Raw genomic sequence first — 13461 nt, 5'->3', positions numbered from 1 at the left:
ATCTCTTTGCCATCTGTAACCATGGTGACGTGCCGCCCGTTGTGGCCCTGTTGCGCGGGGACGGCGATTGTGGTTCCGTCCCGGGTTAACATGGTGACGGCTGTGATTATTCTGCCATTGGTGCAATTACAAAATCTATTTTTTTTATTAAAAAATCGCGATACCTCGATTTAATAAAATAAAAAAATCGTCTTAAAACGTAAATTCGAATTAATCGAAAAAATCGCCCAGCCCTATCTACAGTGCATAATATCATCCAAAGATTCAGAGAATCTGGAACAATCTCTGTGCGTAAGGGTCAAGGCTGGAAAACCATACTGGATGCCCGTGATCTTCGGGTCCTTAGACGGCACTGCATCACATACAGGAATGCTACTGTAATGGAAATCACAACATAGGCTCAGGAATACTTCCAGAAAACATTGTCGGTGAACACAATCCACCGTGCCATTCGCCGGTGCCGGCTAAAACTCTATAGGTCAAAAAAGAAGCCATATCTAAACAGGATCTAGAAGCGCAGGCGTTTTCTCTGGGCCAAGGCTCATTTAAAATGGACTGTGGCAAAGTGGAAAACTGTTCTGTGGTCAGACAAATCAAAATTTGAAGTTCTTTTTGGAAAACTGGGACGCCATGTCATCCAGACTAAAGAGGACAAGGACAACCCAAGCTGTTATCAGCGCTCAGTTCAGAAGCCTGCATCTCTGATGGTATGGGGTTGCATGAGTGCGTGTGGCATGGGCAGCTTACACATCTGGAAAGGCACCATCAATGCTGAAAGGTATATCCAAGTTCTAGAACAACATATGCTCCCATCCAGATGTCGTCTCTTTCAGGGAAGACCTTGCATTTTCCAACATGACAATGCCAGACCACATACTGCATCAATTACAATATCATGGCTGCGTAGAAGAAGGATCCGGGTACTGAAATGGCCAGCCTGCAATCCAGATCTTTCACCCATAGAAAACTTTTGGTGCATCATAAAGAGGAAGATGCAGCAAAGAAGACCTAAGACAGTTGAGCAACTAGAAGCCTGTATTAGACAAGAATGGGACAACATTCCTTTTCCTAAACTTGAGCAACTTGTCTCCTCAGTCCCCAGACGTTTGCAGACTGTTATAAAAAGAAGAGGGGATGCCACACAGTGGTAAACATGGCCTTGTCCCAACTTTTTTGAGATGTGTTGATGCCATGAAATTTAAAATCAACTTATTTTTCCCTTAAAATTATAAATTTTCTCAGTTTAAACATTTGATATGTCATCTATGTTGTATTTTGAATAAAATATTGAAATTTGAAACTTCCACATCATTGCATTGTTTTTATTCACAATTTGTACAGTGTCCCAACTTTATCTGATTTGGGGTTGTACATAAAACATGGAAAATCATATAAAAGCACATTCCAGCAAACATAGCCATAACCAGAGCATATTGACACAAACACAAAATTCATTTAAATATGAGACAGAAATAAACCACTACTCCAAATTATGAAGAAATGTTTGATTACCTAATAACCACTGTTTTATCGATCCAGAGAAAGAAGTAAAGGATGCAATATGTCATAATTCTGTAGATACAGTATTCCAGGTGTGTGCTGCTCTATAGGAAAAGGCTGACTGCCCAAAAGCACTTCTTCTGTGTTATTGTACAATCTCCTCTAGTAGATGAGTTATGATTTGTCTAATAAACTCATTAAGTGGAGGTGGAGACATACCATGCAGTATAAAACAGTAGAAATCTATTGAATGTCTCCTTTTAGCTAAAGGTGTGTGTGCCCATACTTTATCATATCTTAGGGACACATTTGTGCAATATATATAAGAAACTTTGCACAATAACAGCATTAATAAGTGTGTGTGTTTGACAGGTTTCTCTGCTCTCCACATAATAATGCTGATTCTCTGTATCTCTGCATCTGGATCTGCACTTCTGCTCTGCTGTCTGATCTACTGCAGATCTCAGACTAAAGGTACAGTTATAACAGGAACATATTCTGATTTATTCTGTGGGAAATGAGTTTGAACCTAATAATAATATCATCATAGTAATTAATATTCATTGAGTATGAAAGGATGGTAAATCTAACAGCTGCTGGTGATTTTACTATGGTAATATTTACAGTTTAGAAAAAGTCAAGAAGTCAAAAGTTTGTTTTAGATGACGAGTTTAATTAATGTGAGCTATCATTAGTTATTAATATTTCGACAAATACAACACCAAGATGAGATAAGACATAAATTATAAAACATAAAGACATTTGTGGTAGCAGCTGTTAAAGTATTGTTGAATTTATATCATCAAATGTGTTACTAGTAGCTAAACTCAGGAAAACTATAGCACAACCGGTAACACTTTACGGTAAGTGTACATGAATTATCATGAATTCATGTATAAATTCATGCATGAAATATGCATTAATTCATGCATTAATATCTCATGAATCATCAGGAACTAACACGAGTTCAACGTTTTTCATTCATGACTTCATGGATGAACAACACCTTAATTAAAACATTAACTAAGAGGAGTACATCATCATGAATTATGATTTATTACGCATGATCATGATGTTTTCTTTGTTCACACAAAAAATTGGTCTTTACCACCCATTGTGGATAAAGCTATGGTTATGGTACATGAATCATCATGAATTCATGCATAAAAAAGTATTAATTCATGCATGCAAGACTACTCTTCGAATTATTAAAGGAATGTACAAAAATCCACAGGCTAGAACAGTATATCAATTAATGTGAGAACTTTTTTTCTGAATTATGATCTGAGTTATCCAGCATGTTCATGTCTTCTTCATAGCCTGCAGGTAAATGGACAGACCCCAAAATTGGCCAATCACAGCACATAACATACGAATTCTGTTGGCGTTCAAATACTAGTCATCATTAACTAAGCATTATTTATCAATGACTTCATCATGTGTGTGGCCCCTCAACTAAAGTGGTGACTTGGTGCTTTGAAACACTGATGAACAATGTGTTTTCATTATGATCTGAGTTATCCAGCATGTTCATGTCTTCTTCATAGCCTGCAGGTAAATGGACAGACCCCCAAATTGGCCAATCACAGCACATAACATATGAATTCTGTTGGCATTCAAATACAGTAGTCATCATTAACTAAGCATTATTTATCAATGACTTCATCATGTGTGTGGCCCCTCAACTAAAGTGGTGACTTGGTGCTTTGAAACACTGATGAACAATGTGGCATAACTGTGAAATGACATGAATATGAGCATGAAAGTTCAAGTATTTGCAAACAATGTACTGTGGACACAAAAGTCTTTGCAAACAATGTACTGTGGACACAAATGGACTTTGATCTTAACTGTACTGCTTTATTCATAAACGGTATAAACCAGTTAAAAACCATAAAGCTGTTTAAAAAAAATGTTTCACAAACAGCTTGATCTCTTTTTGGGTAAAGAGTCACCTTTTAATGTATAAAGCTACTGATGTGACTCCTCCATATCATGAAATTGTAAAACAGCTTTATGGTTTTGTAAAGAGTTTTCAGATATACAGGCACTTAAAATAAAGTTCATGGTGTAGGCTATGTACTGAATTCCTTCTCAGCTCTTTCCAGCTGTTGATTTAATTGGTTTATACCGTTTGGTTTCAGAATAAAGCAATAAAGTTACATAACATTATTATGATTTTACAGCTAAAAAACGTACGTTAAACTATTTACGAATATTTCATATCATAAAGATATCTGTATAATTTCCCTTTTACCATTTAATAGATTATAAATGTAAGATCCCTTAACCATAACTCCACACCTAAACATACCCATTTTATGGATAATATTAAAAGGATAAAACGTAATGGACAGATACGTGTAGGGAAATGGCAGTTTTATTAACAATGTAGCATTAAAAGATAGTTTGAGCAACTAATCCTACCCCTACCCCTAAACCTAACCATTTCTTAAAACTACGTAACTACAATTATAAATTAAAACAACAGACAGACAATCACAATCATTTATTTATTGAGAAAATGTCAAAACCGGTACCAAAAGTCGTTCACATGACGATGTGTCGCAGTCCTCTCTGGCAGTAACGTTATAATAGTTTTGTATGAGACCGTTACAGAGCAGAATTTAAGTTATTAATCCATGAAAATGTTAATCCGGTTTCGGTTTGCTGTTCGCTCTGTGAAGGCGCGCGCGCTTCTCCATTTCAAATGTAGTACACAACTTAAACACGGTATGTCGCAATCTGTGACGAAGCATGCGAGAGTCAATGAGCGTTTGATATCACTGCTAGTGATGGGCATTCCGGCTCTTTTTCATGAGCCGGCTCGTTTGACTCGGCTCACTGAAAAGAGCCGGCTCTTTTTGACTCACAAACGGCTCTTTAAAAAATATATGTTTTAACTCGCTGAAAGTCCACCACACAACTGTGCAACGTGAATATTCACATTTTTAATTGTCCATAACAACCCAAAAACTAGCCTGCTTGCCTTGCACATCTAATTAATGGGCAAAGTTATGACTGACTATTTTTCTTACCTTCTTTTTTTACTTTTTGATGTGGATATTATTGAGCTTGTAGAAGTTTAGCTCTTGCGTTCTTCTGAACATCTTGCGCTGCAATTGCCCGATGTCATTTCTGAGTCATACGATTGGCTGTTTTAAAATATAATTAATATCGAAACAAAATAACAAAATAGCCCAGGCGGTCTCATCTAAGAGACATTTAGGCCTCCTCCAATAGTACTGACAGCTGGGCATAGCTTGCAGGTTTGCTTAGTGGCAAACTTTTTTCATTTGATTGGTTCAACCGCCACCCGCCCGAATTTAATTAAAATATTATTTTTCGTCACGTCATCCGCCTGATCCGCGGTTTATCCGCATCTCTAGTGTGTGTGTGTGAGTTTGCTCGGCCCTCCCTCATGCAGTTTAATTGGTTAACATCGCGTGTATGATTGACAGGAACAGAATGTGAGGCTGATCAGACAGTCGAAACAAATGTGTGTGCGCCTTTAGGCCTATATAATTATGTTTTTGTTGGTTTTTGAATTAGTCAATTATTTTAAATGCAATTAAAATCATTCATTATTTCATTATTAGCCTACACAATGATTTAATTTCTATAGGCTATATTTTTAAAAATAGAGTCGGCTCTTCAGATATGCGAGCCGGCTCCCGTCGTTCACCTACAAGAGCCGGCTCTTAGATCCGGCTCATTCGCGAACGACCCATCACTAATCACTGCCGTAAAACATGTCGTAACGCTTCGGGCGCAATTTTTGAATTTGAATTCACCACGAGCGCGGGATTTGACGTTGGTCTCTGATGAGAAATGGAGATGAAGATCACTGGATAAAGGGCTGCATTTGGATCTGTTTCTTGCAAACAACGTATGGATTCTAAAGATTTGGATCACATTAAGCTAATAAAATTGATTTATTTTGTGAATTTATGTTGTGTTTTAGTGTATTATGAGTCAAAACAATGCCACGATTTTAATATGCATAAGTTAAATAGGAATACGCCCAAATTTGTACGTCGTTGTTTGTATAAGTTGTTTATAAGTAAATAAATTACGTTTTTGTGCTGTCCACTGTCAGTATTATACGTTTCTGTGTGTATAAAACGTAAATAAATGTACGTATGGTAGAACTACACTTTACGTAAAAATACACACGTATTCTCATGAGATCACGTTGCAAGTTAAGATCAAAGTCCATTTGTGTCCACAGTACATTGTTTGCAAAGACTTGAACTTTCATGTTCATATTCATGTCATTTCACAGTTATGCCACATTGTTCATCAGTGTTTCAAAGCACCAAGTCACCACTTTAGTTGAGGGGCCACACACATGATGAAGTCATTGTAAATAATGCTTAGTTAATGATGACTACTGTATTTGAATGCCAACAGAATTCGTATGTTATGTGCTGTGATTGGCCAATTTTGGGGTCTGTCTATTTACCTGCAGGCTATGAAGAAGACATGAACATGCTGGATAACTCAGATCATAATGAAAACACATTGTTCATCAGTGTTTCAAAGCACCAAGTCACCACTTTAGTTGAGGGGCCACACACATGATGAAATCATTGATAAATAATGCTTAGTTAATGATGACTAGTATTTGAACGCCAACATAACATAACATGATTCATGTACCATAACCATAGCTTTGTCCACAATGGGTGGTAAAGACCAATTTTTTGTGTGAACAAAGAAAACATCATGATCATGCGTAATAAATCATAATTCATGATGATGTACTCATCTTAGTTAATGTTTTAATTAAGGTGTTGTTCATCCATGAAGTCATGAATGAAAAACGTTGAACTCGTGTTAGTTCCTGATGATTCATGAGATATTAATGCATGAATGAATGCATATTTCATGCATGAATTTATACATGAATTCATGATAATTCATGTACCCTTACCGTAAAGTGTTACCATAATGATTAAATATAATGCGTTTTTGTTATCATAATAACAACTGTGTTTAATGATATAAGTAAAAAATATAATAAATATGTAATATAGTAGGCCTACACATAATTAGCAAAATACTCTCTCTCTGGCTCTTTTTTCCAGCCAAAATAACGTGCTAACATTATATAGCCTATCGTGGTCATTAAATGGCTTTCCTGAGGTAAATGTTATGTGACATAATTGTTCTCCAGCTGTTTTATTGACCTTTGCACGGTTGAAAAACACTGATTGGTCGATATTATGAGGAATATACATTTCGGTAAGTTGCGTGAGGAAATGGATGTGTGGCGTGAGTCTCAGTTGGTTTATATTGTTTACTTCAGGCAGTGACTGGCAATGAATCTGATCTTCAAAAGAGACAAATTTCCCCGGCTGAAGATAAATGCTCTGATGTGATTTTGTAGATGTAATGTTAGATTGAGAATACACGAAGCAGAGTTAAAGCAGAAATGTAAACACTGGATGAATCATATAATTTAGGGGATAGTTAAGATTTTCTACTTTTGACGACACGACGTCCACTCAGAGCCGTTGAAAAACAACATAAGTAGGAAACTGTTGCAGTCGCCGGCTGTATCTCTTCAGTTAGTCAGTAGAAGCCGCTCGCGTTCTGCCACCCGGAAGTATCTTGGTGCCTATTGTTTACAAACATTCTGAAAAGGCCTATAGTGATGCCTTGACTTTGTCAAGCACCACTAATAAGTATGCAAGAGAACACTAGTGATGCTTTGCCTTTGGCAAGCACCACTAATAAGTATGGAGGATAACAATAGTGTTGCTTTGCCTTTGGCAAGCACCACTAATAATAATAAGTATGAGCAATAACAGTAGTGATGCCTTGCCTTTGGCAAGCACCCACTAATAAGTATGAGCAATAACAATAGTGTTGCTTCGCCTTTGGCAAGCACCACTAATAATAATAATAAGTATGAGCAATAACAATAATGAGTGCCTTGCCTTTGGCAAGCACCCACTAATAATAAGTATGGAAAATAACAATAGTGAGTGCCTTGCCTTGTAAATCACACGTTTCTGTGAAATCCTTGCTCGGAGCTATGACTCGTCAAACTTTGTCGCAATGTTAAGTCTATGGGATTTTTCGTCCGCTTCTTCGCCCCTGGGGCGCACACCTTATCCCTGATCGCTTATAAAAGTCATAGCACACCATTCCCGAATAATCTGCACGATTTGACGCCTCATTCGTGGGTCTGTGACAAACGGTGCCGGGCAAGTTACGCGCCAAACTTTTGGCGGAATAATAAAGTATAAATAATAAGTATGAGCAATAACAATAGTGTTGCTTTGCCTATGGCAAGCACCACTAATAATAAGTATGAGCAATAACAATAGTGATGTCTTGACTTTGTCAAGCACCACTAATAAGTATGCAAGAGAACACTAGTGATGCTTTGCCTTTGACAAGCACCACTAATAATAATAAGTATGAGCAATAACAATAGTGTTGCTTCGCCTTTGGCAAGCACCACTATAAAACGCCTCGGTTACGACTGTAACCTCGGTTCCCTGAAGAGGGAACGAGCGTTGCGTCGAGTTTGACGCTATGGGAACGCTTTGCGTGATGACGTCTTGAAGCACATGTAAAATCAGTCCAATGGTGTGGCGGAACGTCAGAGGCGGGTGACGTCACGTACCAGGAAGCTATAAAAGCCGGCCCGAAACAGAAAACGAAAGCTTCGTAAAGTCTGAAGTCGTGTTGACAGGCATGAAGGAGATATGGCAAGGTGACGCAACGCTCGTTCCCTCTTCAGGGAACCGAGGTTACAGTCGTAACCGAGGCGTTCCCTTTCAAGGGAACTCGCGTTGCGTCGAGTTTGACGCTATGGGAACGTCTATACCAACGCCTCCACCCAGGTGAAAAAGACGTACTATTAAATATATAAAAAATGTACTTGAGTATGTTTTTAGTACAATACAAATATACTTTAATGCATTTTTAATACATTTAACAGTACGTCTTTTTCACCTGGGCATAGCTACAAATGTCTGTCCTGTGTGAAATCTGGTGAGCAGCACTAGGAAGACAAAACATGAGACCCTGGAGCAGAGTCTAGATCCAGAGAGTAGAACCTGACGAAAGTGTGCGGTGAGGACCAGCCTGCCGCATCACAAACGTCCTGTAACGAAACCCCTGATATAAGGGCCTTAGAGGCCGCCATACTCCTCGTAGAGTGCGACCGGACAGCCAAAGGAGAAGGCTGTCCAGCCGCCTCATAAGCAAGTGAGATAGTCTCAACCACCCACTGCTCATCCTTTGCTTAGACACTGGACCTCCCTTGTTAGGGGAGCAAATGTCACTTTTACGCCACAGGGCAGCTCTGTGGACATACGCGTCTAACGCCCGAACAGGGCAAAGCAAATTATTCGCCTCCTGGTCCGATTTCGAAAGGGAGGAGGACCTCCAAGTGCCACGAGGGAAACGAGATACCAAAGGGGTCTTTCCCCACAGACATTCCACCCAAAGGACTGTGGTAAGCACCTACGGCCGCCACATAAACCTTTAAAGTGGACGGGGTCAGACCTGCAGTGAACCGCTCTTGCAGGAACTCCAGAACTGTACCAATTGGGCAGTTGACTGGATCCAACCGACGGTCACTACACAAAGAGGTGAATACTCTCCAGTTCAGGGCATAAAGTTTCCTCGTGGAGGGAGCTCTGGACTGTAGAATGGTCTCAACAACCTCAGTTGAGAGACCTGACTCTATGAGCTGGGCCCCCTCAGAGGCCAAGCCCACAGGTTCCACAGTTCTGGTCGGGGGTGAAAAATCGAGCCCCCTGCTTGGGACAGAAGGTCCCTCCTGACGGGTAGCTCCAGAGGAGGCCCGTCGAGGAGGGACACAAGATCGGGAAACCATACTCTGCCCGGCCAGCGCGGGGCTATAAGAAGCAGGCAAACCCGGTCCCTGCGAACTCTTTCCAGAACTCCCGGGAGCAGAGCAACTGGGGGAAAGGCGTACAGACGTAGCCTCGGCCACGTCTGTACCATAGCATCCAGTCCCAGAGGAGCTGGATGCGTGAGGGAGAACCAAAGTGGACAGTGAGACGTCTCTCGAGACGCAAACAGATCCACTTAAAATTTCCATATCAGCTCCACCACCTCGGGGGTGGAGCCACCATTCCCCGGGCCTCGGCCCCTGTCTCGACAGAGTGTCTGCTCCTATATTCTGGACCCCGGGGATGTAGGCTGCCTTGAGTGACAGCAACTTCCCCTGGGACCACAAGAGGATATGGCGTGCCAGCGCAGACCCCCTTGATATAGGCGACTACCGACGTGTTGTCCGTATGTACTACACATGGTGTCCCCTGAGACCTGTGATAAAGCTCCTCAGAGCCCGGAAGACAGCTAACATCTCTAGGCTATAGAATGCCAGGAACGATGATGGTCTTCCCACAGACCTTGAGATGAGCGACCCTCAGGATCGCTCCCCAACCCGTGAGGGAAGCATCCGTCGTTAGCAGTTTGCGACGACAAAGAGCTCCCAGCACTGGGCCCTGGGACAGGAACCAAGGTTTCTTCCACATAACCAAGGCACGTAGGCATCACCGCGTGACCTTGATTGTGCGAAATGGGTTGCCCCTCGGGGAAAAACCCTCTGGTCCTGAGCCACCACTGCAGGGGCCTCATGTGCAGCAGTCCAAAAGGTATCCCGTTGGAAGCTGCTGCCATGAGACCCAACAGTCTCTGGAACTGTTTGACAGTGAGTAGCTGGCCTAGCTTTACACTTCTCACAGCTGCCAGGATCGAAGCGTGGCGATGACAGGCGCGCCTGCATCGACACTGAATCCCAAACCACGCCTAAAAAAGTGGTCCTCTAAAATAGAGAAGCACACTCTTCTTGGCGTTCAGCCGTAACCCCAACTCTTTCATATGGGCGAGAACAACATCTCGATGTTGAACCGCCATCTAATGCGACTGAGCTAAAATCAACCAATCGTCGATGTAGTTCGTGATGCGAATACCCCGGAGGCGCAGAGGCGCCAGAGCTGCATCCACGCATTTGGTGAAAGTGCGGGGTGATAAAGCCAGGCCGAATGGAAGAACTCGATATTGGTATGCTTTGCCCCCGAAAGCAAACCTCAGGAACTTCCAATGACACGGACGGATGGAAATATGCGTCCTTGAGGTCTATCGTGACAAACCAGTCCTCGGACTAATCTGTGGCACGATTGTCTCAATGTTAACATTTTGAACTTGAGCTGCATGACAACTCGAAGACCTAAAATGGGACGCAATCCCCCGTCCTACTTTGGAACTATGAAGTACCGGCTGTAAAACCCGGTTTCCCTGTTGGAGGGAGGTACATATTCTATGGCCCCTTTCTCTAACAGAGTGTTTACTTCCTGTTCCATAACCAGAACCTGCTCGGGGCCCACCATTGTGGGCAGGACCCCCATAAACCGCGGTGGGCGTTACTAGAATTGTATCTAATACCCTTTTTCCACGGTCTGCAGGACCCAACGAGAAACATTTGACAGTAGCTTCCACGCTGTCAAAGATTCTACTAGAGGTACCAGTCTCTCGAGACTGGTTTCTGGATTTTGTTGCTGTTGAGTAGGGAACGACCAAACAGACTGCTGGCAGGGAACGACCAAACAGACTGCTCTAGCACCCTCCTCAGAGGGGGCGGGCATCCCGAGGCCACTACGTTTCCGGGTGGACCTTGAGATATGTGCTCGCCGGAGACCGCTGCGCCCTGTAACACCGGAGGCGGCAGGGTTGGCAGAACGGTCCCCTGAGGGCACCGAAGAGAGACGGCACCGTATTTTTCTCCTGCTGTTGAGCAGTCGGTTCGTCGCCCTGTAACGGCGCACCGGCAGGGAACGACCAAACAGACTGCTCTAGCACCCTCCTCAGAGGGGGCGGGCATCCCGAGGCCACTACGTTTCCGGGTGGACCTTGAGATATGTGCTCGCCGGAGACCGCTGCGCCCTGTAACGCCGGAGGCGGCAGGGTTGGCAGAACGGTCCCCTGAGGGCACCGAAGAGAGACGGGCACCGTGAGGTGTTAACCGCTCTGCTTCGGGGGGACTACCCTCATTTGTCCTGAGCCCTCAGACATCAGGACTTTTTCCCAGCAGCCTTCTTGGCGGTAATAACGGTCCGCAGATCCGTTTTACCCCTCGAAGACTGCTGGGTTTGAGAGCGCCCTCCGTGTCCCCAAGATTTTTGTGGGGGAGCACGGGAGGAAACGCTCTGTTTCTGAGTGGCGCGGTGCTCAGCGCTCTTTTTAGAGGAGTGAGGCTGCTCCCGCTCAGCAGCCTCATAGAAAGAACGGCGGGGGAGAAGTTTCTGAAGTGCAGCTGCCTGTTTTGAAGCTTCTTGTGACTTCGCTACAGCACTATTAACTGCGTCTCCAAATAACCCTTGCGTGGATACTGGTGCATCTAAAAGAACATGTTTTTCTTTGTCCTTTATGTCACTTAAGTTGAGCCACAGATGCCTCTCAGTGGCCACCAGGGCTGCCATAGAGCGGCCGATGGATTTAGCCGTCTCCTTGGTGGCCCTGAGAGACAAATCCGTGGCTCTACGCAGTTCAGACACCGTATCAGCACTAATACCCCCGCCCTCCTCAAAATCACCCAATAACTCAGCCTGGTAAGCCTGCATTATGGACATTATATGTAAACACGCTGCAGCTTGACCGGCGGCGGCATAAGCTTTATGAACCAGGGAAGAAGTAACTTTTACTGGCTTGGATGGAAGTGCAGGAGCCTTCAGAGAAGATGCCGTTGCTGGAGAGAGATAGCTCGCGAGCGTCTCTTCCACCTTCGGCATCTCCCCATAACCATGCTCTTTATAATTGTGAATGGATGAATAGTGTGATGTTTGTGCAGTATACACTCGATATGACACTGGTTTCGCCCACGATCTCCACACCTCGGTGTGGAGATCGGGGAAAAACGGCAGGCTCCTGCGCTGGGGCTGCGCACGAGATGGCAGGAAGCGTTCGTCGAGCTTACTTTTCGAACGAACGTCCTGCCTATCTTCTGGCCACTCAATAGACAGTCTGTCAACAGCTCTAGTAATGACATCGAGCAGTTCCTCAAACGCATGAGACTGAGGTGGCGAATCCTCAGACTCAGCTACAATACTCACAACATCCAACTCCTCAGAGCTGGATAGTTGCAATACTGGTACCTCTATCGGGGGGGAAGAAACCGCAGCGCGTGCTTCCACACCCTGATAAGAGGCACTGGATCTATCAGACGGATGCTGAGATAAGGCAGAGCCCGTCTCAACATCCACTGATAAATCCATCTGTGAACCCCAGGTCTGAGATCGACGCCGTGCCTCGGCAGCGGCGGGACCCGAGCCCTGGGGAGCGTGGTCGGGATTGAACCGAGCCAAGCGGGATCGGAGCGTACGCAATGGAAGCGCACAGCAATGCACACAGTCACCACCCTCGAGTGCTGACTGGGCATGCTCCTCTCCCAAACAAACAACACAAAGAGTGTGTGTGTCACCTCCCGTTAAATAACGCGGGCAGGGATGGACACACACTCTAAACTGCTGCTCGCTCGCCATACTGAATATATATATATATGATATAGACAGACAACACCAAATATACAGACAGATTTCACACAGAGCGCGACTGAAGACTCAGAAAGCTTTCGTTTTCTGTTTCGGGCCGGCTTTTATAGCTTCCTGGTACGTGACGTCACCCGCCTCTGACGTTCCGCCACACCATTGGACTGATTTTACATGTGCTTCAAGACGTCATCACGCAAAGCGTTCCCATAGCGTCAAACTCGACGCAACGCGAGTTCCCTTGAAAGGGAACCGGATTTTTGCAATAGTAATAGTGAGTGCCTTGCCTTTGGCAAGCACCCACTAATAAGTATGAACAATAACAATAGTGTTGCTTCGCCTTTGGCAAGCACCACTAATAAGTATGCAAGAGAACACTAGTGATGCCTTGCCTTTGGCAAGCACCACTAATAATAATAAGTAT

At 43.5% G+C, this 13461-nt stretch overlaps 1 protein-coding gene across 1 annotated transcript in view; it reads left to right on the top strand.

The window, feature by feature from the left end:
• The window catches only part of LOC311079122 (CD276 antigen homolog), a 140093-nt gene that overhangs the window by 33200 nt on the left and 93432 nt on the right, over positions 1-13461 (top strand). Inside the window, exon 4 of the mRNA XM_084108323.1 lies at positions 1873-1974. Coding sequence (XP_083964449.1) covers positions 1873-1974 — 102 coding nt within the window. The remainder of the gene's footprint in view (positions 1-1872; positions 1975-13461) is intronic.

The sequence above is a fragment of the Abramis brama genome (assembly GCF_963993115.1).
Source record: "Abramis brama genome assembly, chromosome: 1".
NCBI lineage: Eukaryota > Metazoa > Chordata > Actinopteri > Cypriniformes > Leuciscidae > Abramis > Abramis brama.
The sequence above is the reverse complement of the archived record's forward strand: the minus strand, read 5'-3'. Positions and strand labels throughout refer to the sequence as shown.